Source organism: Mustela erminea, chromosome 16 (assembly GCF_009829155.1).
Source record: "Mustela erminea isolate mMusErm1 chromosome 16, mMusErm1.Pri, whole genome shotgun sequence".
In the NCBI taxonomy this organism is placed as follows: Eukaryota; Metazoa; Chordata; class Mammalia; order Carnivora; family Mustelidae; genus Mustela; species Mustela erminea.
Window position 1 is genome coordinate 26279933 of NC_045629.1, and position 14105 is coordinate 26294037.

General features: G+C 40.7%; 1 protein-coding gene across 3 annotated transcripts in view; it reads right to left on the reverse strand.

Moving 5' to 3' along the window:
* Positions 1 to 9251: 9251 nt before the first annotated feature.
* Positions 9252 to 14105, reverse strand: part of JPH1 (junctophilin 1) — an 83361-nt gene continuing 78507 nt past the window's right edge. The window contains exons 5-6 of one of the 3 annotated variants that reach the window (XM_032315626.1): positions 11750 to 11845; positions 9252 to 9927 (exon numbers count right to left, since the gene is read on the reverse strand). In XM_032315626.1, the coding sequence (XP_032171517.1) occupies positions 11765 to 11845 (81 nt within the window). In that variant the 3' untranslated portion in view covers positions 9252 to 9927; positions 11750 to 11764. Of the gene's footprint in view, positions 11579 to 11749; positions 11846 to 14105 lie in introns of all 3 variants that reach the window. The other 2 variants (XM_032315625.1, XM_032315623.1) reach the window with 2 other exon arrangements.

Here is a 14105-nt window from a genome sequence, read left to right on the forward strand (position 1 = left end):
CATTATGGAATCGGACTTTCCCCTTATTCTCCATACTAAATCACCACTTTGGGTTAATTCTCTCTCCTCAGTGCTGCTCTAATCGGCCCATTTTTCTTCTCCTCCATAGTTGCCACTCTGAGGCAAATAAAGAATCAGGAACTCTCAACTCTGAATGAGCCCCTGGCATCTGTTCACCATCCATGTAATCCTAAATGCCTGAAAACATGTCGAGGTGTTAAGAAGTAATTTAAATTTTTATTGTGGTAAGAACACAACATGAGATTTACCCTCCTAAAAGACTTTTTTTTTTTTTTAAGATTTTATTCATTTATTTGACAGAGATCACAAGCAGGCAGAGAGGCAGGCAGAGAGAGAGGGGGAAGCAGGTTCCCCGCCGAGCAGAGAGCCCGATGTGGGGCTCGCTTTCAGGACTCCGACATCATGACCCAAGCCGAAGACAGAGGCTTAACCCACTGAGCCACCCAGGCGCCCCTAAAAGATGTTTTTAAAAGATTTATTTATTTGAGAGAGCAAGAGCCGGTGAGTGGGGGGAGGAGCAGAGGAAGAGTCTTCAAGCCGACTTTCTGCTGAGCCTGGAGGTGGATGTGGGACTTGGTCTCAGACCTTAATGGAGCGATCCACCCAGGACCCCCTCTTGGAAGATTTTTAAGAGCACAGTACAGTACTGTTATCTACAGGCACGATGTTGTACAGCAGACCTGTAGAACTTACTCATCTTGCTTAACTGAAACTTTTTTTTTTTTTTTAAAGATTTTATTTATTCATTTGACACAGAAAGATCACAAGTAGGCAGAGAGGCAGGCAGAGAGAGAGAGAGGAGGAAGCAGGCTCCCCGCGGAGCAGAGAACCCGATGCGGGACTCGATCCCAGGACCCTGAGATCATGACCTGAGCCGAAGGCAGCGGCTTAACCCACTGAGCCACCCAGGTGCCCAACTGAAACTTTTCTTATTAGAAATCATCTTCGTAATAAGAAAGATGATCAGTTGGCCTCTTTGGATATATTATCAAATTGCTTAGCAAACTACTTTTACAAAGGCTCTCAGTCATAATTTTTGCCAAATAGAAATGAGTGACACCTGAACAGGATTTCTACATATGCTTAAAACTTCTTACTCTTCCATAAATATTCACCCTACCCCCACATTTAGCATAGTAATATTAATATTACTATGACAATAGATGTAAGAATTGGGGGTCATGTCCTCAGAGCATGTTGCAGAAGATGGCTTTCTTTCAATAGTGAGTGAGCTGTTCCAAGTGGGCAAGGTTATTTCATTTTTTTAAAAAGATTTTATTTATTTATTTGTGAGAGAGCATATGAGCAGGATGAGAGGCAGAGGAAGGAGCAGACTCTCCCCTGAGCAGGGAACTCCACAGGAGACTCGATCCTGGGACCCCAGGATCATGACCTGAGTCAAAGGCAGATGCTCAACTGCCTGAGCCACCCAGGCATCCCAAGGTTATTTTGGTTTTATGAATTCACTCATCAGTCTTACTGGACATATGCATGTGCCAGGCACTGTTGGGTAGAGACCAGGGACAAAATCCCCACCTGTGAAGAGAGCACAGCCTATTAGTAGAGATAGATTTGAAAAAACAAATGGTTCATGCAGTAAAGTGCTAAAAATCAAATTAGGTGGTTTGCAGTAACTGAGGAGGGACATTCCTTGGAGCCTGGGAACATTTCCCAGGATGAGAAAGTAGATGCTATGGAGTCGAGATCTAGTGCTGATTCCAAATCAAGCTCCTCTTCCATCTCAGCTAAGAATGTGGTTAATGTGGAAAACACTGAATTTTGAAAATCTAATTATTTTAGTCTGCATTTCCCTGCCTAGCAGTCAGACTGAGCGTCTTTCACGTTTATCGACCCTTGTGTATTTCTCTTCTGTGTCTTGTCTTTTCTTGCCATTTGTGGAAAATCTCAGAGTTGAACATAGACTCTCTGAAGCAGATAGGGAACTTGTCTAATGCTCTTTGACAGATTAATTTCCTCAATCCCACACTTGTCTCTTGATGAAAATAAGGACCAGGATGTTTTCCTAAAAGCCCCCTTGCTTCCTGGCAATCTCTGCCTTCTCTCTTCTTTGATAATCAGGCTTCCTCTTGGAGATGGGTGATTGCTGAGGAAGGTCAGCAGGACGTGACAGAATCTGTACGTGCAGATACTGTTGTCATCTTTAATGATATAGGTTTTGTTTTGTTTTTTCCTGTCAAAACTTGAGGAGAAATTCTACACAGATGGAAGAGTTATGTGTAGGCTTGCAAACATGAACACGCCTGATAAAATAGAAGTATTTGAGTGTGCGAATCATAAAAGAATGAGGTCCAGTGTCCTATGTGGTTTGAGAGAAAGGGCTACAGAGAAACCATTGCGTGGATTTGAGAATGAGTTTCTTTCAAGTGATAGGCAATGCACTACCTTCAATCTTAGACATCAGTGTTTTGTTCCAGTGAACCTAAGGACTCAGCCTTCATGCTTTGCCTGACAGTGGTCAGAACAACTTGGTCATGGTCTATGTTCTAACCTTTTGGTGGCCAGAGGACAGATGCTGAGCTGTTGAGACAAAAGAGAAAGACCTAGGACTTGCAGCCAGACACCTGGGTAGGAGTCTTGGTTCTGTTAATCAGCTGTGTTTTGTTAAACAGTTCTCTTCACCCCTCTCAGTCTTAGGTTTCTCCTGGCAATAGGGAAGTTACCTAAATTCTAAGTTCAAAAGTTATCTAAGTCCTCCTTCTGTTAAAAGGATCAAATAATGTTGTGATAACAGATGCTAGTCAGTTGTGTACGCACTCTTTTCTACTCTGCTCTTTGGTCGGGGAGCCAGCAGCGTCTACATCACTGAGGAGAACGTTAGAGATGCAAATTCCCAGAATGACTAAATCAGAAACTGACAGGGTGAGGCTCAGCAATGTTTTTATGTTCAGGTGATTCTAATGCTCATTGAAGTTTGAAAACCACTGAAATCTTCTCCTTCCTGTTGTGGTTGATACAGAATGAGATTTGGTGAGGGGGCGGGGGTGGGAAAGTGTGTGTTTTAATGACATAAAAGCTATTTAAAGTCCCAGGAGGTGACTTTCTTCTAAAGTCAGGTTTTCCTTAAAATAGTCAATGAAGTATGTTTCAAGCAGGAGAATTGTTTCCTGTTTTCTATTGAAGAAAAGCACTCAAGTTTAGCTTAATGCAGGATTTGAGATAAGCTGTCAGGATGTCTACGTTGAATGGAGCAGATACCTTCTTAGCCTCTTTCTGTTCTTTATAAATATTAATGATGAATTTATAAACTAATGGATGTTACCCTAACTACTCAGCTCTGGAAGCTCTGACATGATATTTTTGCCATGCTATTATTTCTGATTAGATGTATTTTAATTTTCTTTGAAGCCAGACCATTTGCCTATGTTCATAACCATAGTGATTAAATATAAGAGCTGGGAAATTAACACATTTCTGCGTTATCAGTGAACATCCTCCTGCGTCCTACCTCAGGAAGTTTGTTCCTATAACTAAGAGTCTAATCATTATGGCAAGTCTTTGTCGGGCTCGTTTCTCGAGCACCTTAATTTTATCTTTTGATCATGCAGTTTTTGTGAGTAATAGACATTAATGAATAGTTGTGCTAGTATGAGTGTTCTGTATTAAGTATTCCTAAGCTTCTAATGAGAAATGCATCCATGCCCACTAGTGTATCTTCCAGATGGTCAGTAAGAGCTTTGATTTTTATGGTCTTTCCTTCGGGTTTGAGAAGGTAGTCATTTAACTCTTCAAAGTATAGCTGGCAGAAGGCATCCCTTAGTTCAGGAGGACCTGCTGCTTCATGACTGAAGAATTTCATTTTAGTGAATTTAAAGAAAAACCAATTAAGTACTATTAAAAATAGTCAAGAAAACAATTATAAATGAACTACTTGACACTTCATCAAGTGAACAGTCTCCTTTTGGAGACCTGCAAAATGGGGTAGAAGGCAGGAAAAGAATAAAGGTAAAAGAATAAAGAAAAAAATAGAAATATCTGATTGGGGGCACCTGGGTGGCTCAGTGGGTTAAGCCGCTGCCTTCAGCTCAGGTCATGATCTTGGGGTCCTGGGATCGAGGCCCGCATCGGGCTCTCTGCTCAGCAGGGAGCCTGCTTCCTCTCTCTCTCTCTCTCTGCCTGTCTCTCTGCCTACTTGTGATCTCTCTCTGTCAAATAAATAAATAAAATCTTTAAAAAAAAAAAAAAAAAAAAAAAAAAAAAAAAAAGAAATATCTGATTGGTTTGGGCCACACCTGTTTGGGGCAAGTGACCCAGAGTTGGCTTGGGGTGTGAAGATTGGCTGATGGAATATATTGTGTTTCTGGTCAAGTGGAGCATCTACAGGGACCCAAAAGTTATCTAAGTCCTAGTTTGCTGTTAAGGCACGCCAGGAGAGGGCTGCTCTGTCTTGGGCCGAGAAAGTTATTTCAATGGTACCTAACAAATATTTGAGGAGAGAATAAGTAAAAATTGCTGATAAAGTTGAGACAATTAAGTGTAATAGTACCTACTATATGTTGAGAGTCTACCACATGTTGGAGAGCTGATTGAAGTTCTCTCTTTGATTCTTATAAAAACGCTATGGGGGCACCTGGGTAGCTCAGTTGGTTAAGCGTCTGATTCTTGGTTTTGGCTCAGGTCATGATCTCAGGGTTGTGAGACTGAGCCTTGAGTCGGGCTCTGCACTCGGCAGGGAGCCTGCTTGAGCTCCTCTCTCTACCTCTGCCCCTCCCCCCGCCGTGTGCAGACATGCTCTCGTGCTCTCAAAATAAATCTTAAAAAAAAACCCCAGACACTATAAGGCAGGTACTATTGTTCCCATTTTATAGACCCCGAAACAGTCCTTAGAGTGTACCCAAATGGACTTATAATGTCCATTTGACATTGACCCTCCTCATGAACAGGAGGATAATTCCAAAGGGAAGTGTGTGGCTGGTTCTAGAAACTCGTGCCTGAGAAAGTGGCATGCCTGATTTGAAGCCTTTTTATGCTTCTCTGTTTGCATTCATATTCTCAAGGAAGCTGACATGTAGGTCAAACTGCACTGGGAAATTGTTTGTCTCGAAGCATGCTGCTGCTGTGGGGACTGACAGGGAGCCATGGTTCTGCACAATGGAGAGCTCAGGTTTTGCAGAGCCCTAAGGCATCAGGCAGGGTACTAAACACACAGGCCACATTAAAATTCCTAAAATTTCACCTTTAAAAAACAAGAGGGGAGTGGGAGGCAGTGCCTGGCTGGTTCAGTAGGCAGAGTGTATGACTCTTGGTCTTGGGGTGGTAGGTTGGAACCCCACATTAGGTGTAGAGATTACTTAAAAAAATAAAATCTTGAAAAAAATTAAATAACCACCCCCTCTCTTTCCCTGAGAGCTCAGAACAGAGTCACAGATAGGTTTGCAGTCCTTCCTTTATAATTTACTCAGATAGTCTTTAGAATGTCAACAGAAACTCAGGTAAATTATTGATCGTTGGAGTGAGCCAAGAGAAACCCCAGGATACAGTCCAGGGTCTCTGAGATTAGTAATACTCTTTTATGAAGGAAAGAGTGGAAAAAATAGAGATTCCTTTGCACAAAAATCCTAATGGAAGAAATCTAAATTGTAAAGTATGTACATATTGGGAAATAAAGTGGACATTGAGAAGTGAAAAATCATGCTGATCCTCCACATTACATGCATGTATCATGCCAAACAAATGAGACGTAGATAGCATCAAACTTTATTTTGGGCACAGATGTAATGCATTCTTCGGCACTTGCTTTCTTGTGTTGCGATTACGACCCAAATTCTTGCTTGGTTTCTGTGGGCTGATGAGTAACCACAGATTGAAATAATAGCTGTCTATCCTTTTAAATATTATGCGGATCTGGATATGTCCAACCTCTGCTTTGATTTGGCCCTATTATCTGATGTAAAATTGCTTTTAAAATGCAAGATCTACGGGCACCTGGGTGGCTCAGTGGGTTAAAGCCTCTGCCTTCGGTTCAGGTCATGATCCCAGAGTCCTGGGATTGAGCCCCACATCGGGCTCTCTGCTCAGCAGGGAGCCTGCTTCCTCCTCTCTCTGCCTGCCTCCCTGCCTGCTTGTGATCACTCTCTTTCTTGTCAAATAAATAAATAAAATCTTAAAAAAAAAAAATACAATGCAAGATCTAGTCCTTAATGGATTCCGCCCCATTAGCTTTGCAACAAGGCTACGTCTGAGCATCCTCTTGGCCTCTACCAGAAGCAGCTATCGGACTCTAGGCATCTGCTCTGGTGGTCGGAAGCTGTTGTTAGAACGTGGCCAGAACATGAGAAGACTATGGGACCTTTGGCTTTTTCTCACCTTTGCTTCTGCTTTTATTGCATGGGGGACATGATATTCATCAGATTCTTTTCTTCCAAGTATGTGCCATAATATGTGGCAGGAATGTGACCTGTGACATACATTCCTAAAACCAAAGACTTGCTTTCCCTGAAGCAAGTATTATCATAATTCCGTTGGACCCTTGATGTTCTTGATATTTCATGAATGAGCTTGTGTGGGGCAAGGATGGGAAGGAAAGGTTATCCAGGAGTACCGTAATCTTCCGCTGAGTCTGTCTCTCCCTCCAAATCATCTCGCCAGAATTCTCTTCAAAGATTGCTATATTCTTTATGTTGGTATGTGAGCTACTTTCCTAATCACCAGCCAAACAGACCTTAGGGCTTTGCTTTAGAGTTAATTCTAATAGTTTACCTAAATCAGATCTGGGATTCAAGAGCATACCAAGTACACTGTATGGAACATGGGTGATGTCACAAAAGAACGTCCTGCTATTTGTCTAAATCTTCTAGGCCTTCTGGTTGCAATGGGAAATTTCTGGGTTAATCCTTGAAATCAAGTTCAAACACACACAGAGTTCACGTATAACATGCTTCTCACTCTAAAACATCATTTAGATGCTAAGCCTTTGTTAATATTTAGTATTTTATAAGGTTCAAAATGATCATACATACCTTACTAGAAGTCATTAAACAGGACTGTTAATACATTATTCAGAACTTTTTTTTTTTTTTTTAAAGATTTATTTATTTATTTGACAGAGAGAAATAACAAGTAGATGGAGAGGCAAGCAGAGAGACAGAGAGGGAAGCAGGCTCCCCGCTGAGCAGAGAGCCCGATGCGGGCCTCGATCCCAGGACCCTGAGATCATGACCTGAGCCGAAGGCAGCGGCTTAACCCACTGAGCCACCCAGGCGCCCTATTCAGAACTTTTAATAAACTCTACTGTAGTTATTATATTAACCAAGTGACATCAAGGGACTTACAGAAATGGGTTCATTCAACCCATACCATTACCTGCATTTTATCATGTTTTCCAGCCTTTTATGGTTGGTAAGTATGACAGTGTGGAGGAAAATTAACTAAGAATATGAAATGAATAAGCACATTTAGAATCCGATCTGGGACTTGGATAGAAATTTTTATGACTTTTTGGCTACACAACCTTGGGCAAGTCATTTAACTGCAGGAATTCTTCCCAAGGGATCTTGTAGGAATCTAATGAGTCACTGATGTGAACATTCCTTGTAAAACAAACGTCTCACACCATACTATACAGAAAATTGCATTTCAGCATAGAGAAGGCACTCTGTGGTGAAGTGTGGCCTTTGATTTTTATGATCTTCACTACTGAAGAAAGAACATAATATGACCTGTGGCATAATTAACTTTTAAAAACAGGCCTTTGTAGTGGAATACCACTCTATTTGTTGCTGTGTTTGAGACAGTTACAGAAATTAAACATTTTTTTCTTCATTCCTCCAACTGGCAAAGCCTAACACAACAGTTACTAAGCCCTTAACTTAAATGAGCTCATTTCACCTTCACAACCATGCTGTGAAGGTGCGGGCTCTAGTTACACCCATTTTATAGATGAGGAAACCAGGACACAGACTAGAGAAAAATCCATAGTCAGCCATGACCGTAGCCGAGAATTTTATCCATATTCACTGCCTTCAAGACTGTTCATTTTATTCTATGTATTTTGTTATTTCCCCTCCTATTCCCATACATGAGACTCCTATAGGGGCTAGTAGAGAACACGGAAGTCCTTGTCAGTACCTTCGGGGTAAGAAGTAATTGGTGCATGTAGACAGTTTACAAACCCAGGCTAATCAAACTCAGCCCGACGAGCCGCTGGTTATGCTGTGCTGATCGTGAACAAGCCATGTGTGCAGCCACATACTGAGTGGTTAAGACGAGGCTGCTCAAGTTTCCAGAGTGTGGGAGGAGGGCTGCGAGTGCCGTCGAGCGTATGCCCGGGGAGCCGGCTTACCATTGTTCCTGAAATAGTTACTGCATTCAAAGGGCATGGAGAATATTTTCCAGATTTCCCAACCACAAAGTCTTCACCCCAGCTTTGGCTTCCACCATCAAAACGTGTGGTTTGGACCTGAACCGGGAATCGATAATCTTTCTAGCACCCTGTGCTTCTCCTGCCTGCTCCAGACAAGTCTGTGTTCCATTCTTTCAGGATTTACTGGGAGATGAATCACTTAAGTTGTTCAGTCTTTGACTACTTAGAGGTGGTAACTTTATGCATTCTTTATACAGGGGTCTGCAAGACATTAGCCTTCAACAGGAGTGGGCTCATTTGGGAAGGTGCAAACACCATTGCGGCTCCCTGGGAAGCTGTTTTGGAGGTGGGCCTTTCACTGTCTTTCATAGGGAGCTTGCTAGGGGTTGGGGTGCCCTGGGCCGGTACCCGAAGGCTTCAGAGGAAGCCCAGTGGCTGGAAACTCTGGTGGCGGCAAGTTTATTATGCACAGTGTGCCTAAACTTCCTGAAGTGTGTCTCAACAGGGACCATAGCAACATATTAACTTACTTGGGGCACAATGACCCAAAAACTTTAATTACTTGAAAAGTACCCTTGCAGGAGGTGGATTTACTCCAACTTTGAGTTTTCCTTAAAAACAGGAGCAGGCTTAAAACCTGGCTAAGGAACTAATCCCATTAATGAAGGCACTAAACAGAAAAAGGAATCTTATTTTACCAAATCAGTGGAAAAGCCCAGGATGAAAGCAATGTAGAAAGAAATAATGGTACAACTACCTCCTCCCATGTGGCTGCTTTGAAGCATTTTGTACCCCATTTCTGCTGTCAGTTTCTCAGCAGATCTTTCTTTTAATACAACCCACCAACACCCAAATTCCATACAACTCAAGACAGTAATTTACTCACAAAGGAAATACACCTGCAACTTTATTAATAACCAACTTTTTTTATTAGAGCGGATACAGTTGTGAAAACTGTACATTAGACATTTTGGTTTCGAGGATTATAAATAAAGGAACTCACACGTAGGGAGTTCTTTTTCACAGCAAGGAACTTTAAATAAACAAGGTCATGTTTTATTAAGTACATTGGCAGACTTCATGTGCTGTCCAAAATGTAGAGCACAGTATAACAACCCGTTAGAAAGAGCCTTTCATGTAAAATACAGCTGTGCACATTTTAGAAAAATACCAACAATTTGAGCTTTGTTTTTAAAAAAGCTTATAAATCATACATATATTTATAAATGGAACCAACATGCTTACTTTATAAACATATCCTTTAATTATCTGTTACCCATTATTTCCAAAGCATTACACATTTTAAATAAACACTTAAGAAGATTAAATATTTTATTTTATTTTTTTTAAAAAAAATCCATTTTCCCAGCATCAAGAGCTACGGGGTTAGGAAGGCGCAGTGAGAGTACGGAGACTGACACAGGAGCTTAAACGTTTCTTGGCTAAAAACGTACTTCCTAAATTTAAAAGTCAAAGCAAAATGTAAAAAATAAATAAATATACAAGGTTGTAATTTCATTTGCTCTCTTTCTGCTTTCTTCTTATTCCATATTGGTCACACCCAGGATTCTCAACATATTGCACTTCTGCAAAAAACATCACTGGGTTACTACCCTGCCGGTGACAAAGCATTCAGTCCACACCTGTGCTAACACGTGAGTGGTCTCTTCTGCATTGAAAGGTAGCAAATAAGGTAAAAAGAATCCAATTAAACCATGCAGGTTGTGAAAATATTTAGGAATAGCTAGCTCCTTCTCCACAATGTAATGTCTTAGATAGATTTAAGGTACCTTTCCTCCCCTGATTTCTTTTTAAATAATTATAAAGACCACATAGTGTCTCCAAGTAATAAGCATGCTTCTGAGTAATAAAGGATGAATTATAAAACAGCAAAAAAAATCAGATTATGTCAGAATAACAAAGGACCGACTGCAAAAGACAAGTATTTAAATAAAAATGTCTAAGCTTTTAAAATGTGAAATAAAATTACGAAAGGACTTTGAAAAACACAAAAAGGCATAAAATCGAGAAGCCAGAGGTTTAACAAAGCTTGATGCTCTACCTGAATGTATTCAACAAAAATTTAAGTTGGAGGGGGAAAAAAAAAAAAAGATCAGAGCAGTTATTAATAGCATCTTGCTTAACTTTCATGGGAATTAACATAGTCACTGACAAGATTTTATTTGGTTGTAAAGTACGTCAGCAATGAAACTGAATCCTTCAGACGTTGATTACTGCAATCCATGCAACATTTTGACTACACTTCTCAGAATTCTGTTGTCTTTCAGCTTTTAAAATTTAGCACCTCCTAAGTGCATAAAAGATTCATCTCAGTAAGATTTAAAAATATTTAAAATTATTTCTTAGGAAGGTATAATGCCTTCAACACTGCTAACTTTTAAACAGCCTATTACAGGTTTAGGACAACTAAAGGGCATGAAAAAAAAAAAAAAAAAGATGTACTGCTATCGCAACAAACACGTCTTCTCTAGAATTAATTGTTGTTTCTTTTCCTTGAGATGCAACAAGTGTGTTTCCTCTGGCCAGGACCACACGCTGTAGAGGACTATACATCCTACTTCAATAAACGGCAAAAATGAACATAGTCGTGCACAAGCCAACGAAACGTTCTCTCCCAGAACATTCCAGGAGATGTTAAAGCAGCAGGTCGTGCCATAAGACTGGTGAGTGATGCTGCTACCTATTTCTTCGAATGAGATAGGAGTGAATGTTGGAACCATGGCCACAGCAACACAATCCTCCGACCGCATTCCTCAGGCAGTCGTTTGTTTCCCCAGCTCCCTACTAAAAACGTCAGATGGTAAAATAGTAAGGCAGCTGTTGACTTCCATCAGGAAAAAAAAAAAAAATGCAGCTCCATACATTTCCAGTTTAGTCACACTCCGCTAGGACAGATGGAGTAGCCAATGCCAAGAACTTCGCCGGCTGGGGCTGGTTCAGCAGATTTTAAAAAAGAATGATTATTAAGTTTTGCTCTCCGACATGGCTGCTTGCTTCAGCTCCCAGAGGACCCCCAAAGCCACAAGCATCCCCAGGGGAACCGAACAGGTCCTCTGGTTGAATTTTCCAAGTTTCATCTCTTTCGCGATCCCATCCTAATTCCAAGCCTCCTTCCCTGAGTCTGAGTCTGACTGGGGTGTGCCATTTAAAGGGCTGACGATGCCACGGCAGAGAACAGAGAACTGCGGGCTAACACCGCTAGTTGTCATGACTTCACTGAAGGGTCAAAACAGTTATATCATTAAGTAACTATGTTGAATCACATTCAGGCACAGCCAAAATTAAAGTGAAGGACAACATGCAGTTGTTAAAAAAAAATGTAAATTCAAATATGGGAAAAGAATATTATATACAGTGATTTTATATAGAAATTAAGGCTATTCTTACCTTTCCTAATTTCAATCAAGTCAGAAAGTGAACAAACAGAATGGCCAACCCGATATTCAACAGCATGACAAGGACAATCATGACTGAATTAGGGCCCTGGAAATGAACAGAACAAACCAAGCATAATGGTTTCCATGTTAATATCCACATATAAGCTAGATCATAAAATCAATTACCAAAAAAATAACTCCGTTGGAGTAAATGAAGTGGGAGCGAATGACAGCAGCTCCAAAAGGTATAAACTAAAAATAGCAATGCCGCATTTAGATGGAGCCGTCTCCTCACTTTCACTATGAAATGAATCCAGTCTTGATTATATCTAAAAAAGTGACTATCAAATAATCTAGTTCATTTACCTCAGAACATCTGACAATAGTCTGGGTGAGAGTTTGCTGTAATGGGGTGAGGAAGTAATGGAAAGTGGATATGCACTTTTTGTTAGGGTATAATTTAGACGAGGATGATTTATTTCCTCAGGAAGGCAGTTAGAAAGACTAAAATCTTTATAGGGTACCGAGGCCTCTCAGGAAAAAATTTAGGACTCTTGCTTTTCCTGGTCAGAGTTCTGGACACCAACCCACCCAGGAAGTAAAAATTATAAGCAGGAAGTCGAACACTTGCATAAATGATCTTAGAGGTCTAATTCTTCACGTCTTTGCTCACAACCACCACATTCCAGAAATCAAATTCTATTAACAAACTGCAGAAATCCTCTTTTGATAAATATGGCTATAATAAATACCAGCTAGCCAAAAGTACCCAACCTTTGTTTACTTGTTCAAACAAAACCCAACCTTATTGACCCAGCGTTTCAGAGCTGCTCATGCTTGACCATCCTTCTTCCAGAGACCTGATCTTGGTATTTACTATTCAAATAGTGTCTAATTCTTATGTAGCGTTAACTGTGTTCTAAACTGGGCCTTACAAGGTGGGTGGGGTGGGTAATTTCAATGGTAATTTTTACAGGTGAGGCAACGGTTGTACTAGATTTGAATATGTCACGAGGCTACAATGCAACAGGGTAAACAGAGTCCTCAGATTGCGGTACTGGTGTGATTCTGGGGTGGAGGGAAGGAAGACTGAAGTTTCAATTGGTCCAGTGCTCGTGATGTAAGGTATGGAGCTTGGGTCTCCTCCCCAGATGGGCCACAACCTCCCTGGCAGGGGTCAGAATGCCCTGGTATTTGTCTAGCCTGACACTTGGCACGTTGTCACTTCCTGTTAATCTCCATCTTTGCGCTAGACTGAGTTCCACGGTGGCAGGAGCCGGCTCTGCTCACCGTCGTGCACCCACACATATGGGCCGCCCTGTTCATCCAGGTTTTTGTTATGAACACCTGTTATCATCTGGTACTTTTCCAGGTGTTGTGGACATGGTTGTTGACTTTATTAATTCACTGCCTTAAATGAAGAACAAAGTGATTAGTAAAATCAGATTTGGGGGAGAAAAGTAAAAATGTGTATCCTTGAGATGGGGGACGGTTAGGAAGAAGAAAAACCATAGCTTCCAAATCCCAAACAAAGGGGAGGAAAAAGCACATTTATTGCCGGTCCTTTATATGCCAAGGCAGTGGGCCAATAATGAGCATTTTGGGGTACATGGTTTCTTCTTCACAGGTGATTACGAGTTACAGAGCTCTGAGAGGGTAAGTGTCCTGTCCAAGGTTACTCATCCAGTTTAAACAAATTATAGAACTAAAATTAAACTTTGTCTACTTCAGAGCTGCTAGGTTTTTCCCCTACATCCCTGTAACAGCCACAAGCCTTAGTTTAAAAAAATAATAATTTCTAATCATGTTCTTGAAAATGGCATTTTCAACTCTATGCTCTGATTTCGTGGTAGCAGAAAACATTAAAATCTTGATATGACCAACTGTTTTTAGAATAGTTTTCTAAGTTACTAACCTATGTAACTCTTCAATCATGAGCAACTTAAAATGTCTACTGTAGGAAATACTTAGAACTCAGAAAAAATTGAAATAATCTTTCAATATCATAACACAGCACAGAAATTAAGGAAATGCTATCACAAACTTTGATTAGATTTTGCCCATGAATATGTTAAGTTTGGATTCATATTACTGTTCTGGGTCATTGGATTTAATTCATAATTCCCGAAGACAGTGATATGAAAGATGAAGGAGGAGTATATGGGTCAGAACAACACTATGTAGAGTTCAGTGTCCTATAGTGGGACCAAGGAAAAGTAGAAAAACAGAGAAAGTGCCTTCAGTGACTCTAAGTTCAAAAAGTCTAAGGTGTGTCTGGACCTTTAATTCCCATGTCATGAATCCTTACAAGGTTCTACGAATTTATCTAACTTTTTGAATTCATTAGCATTTTTGGATGGAGATAC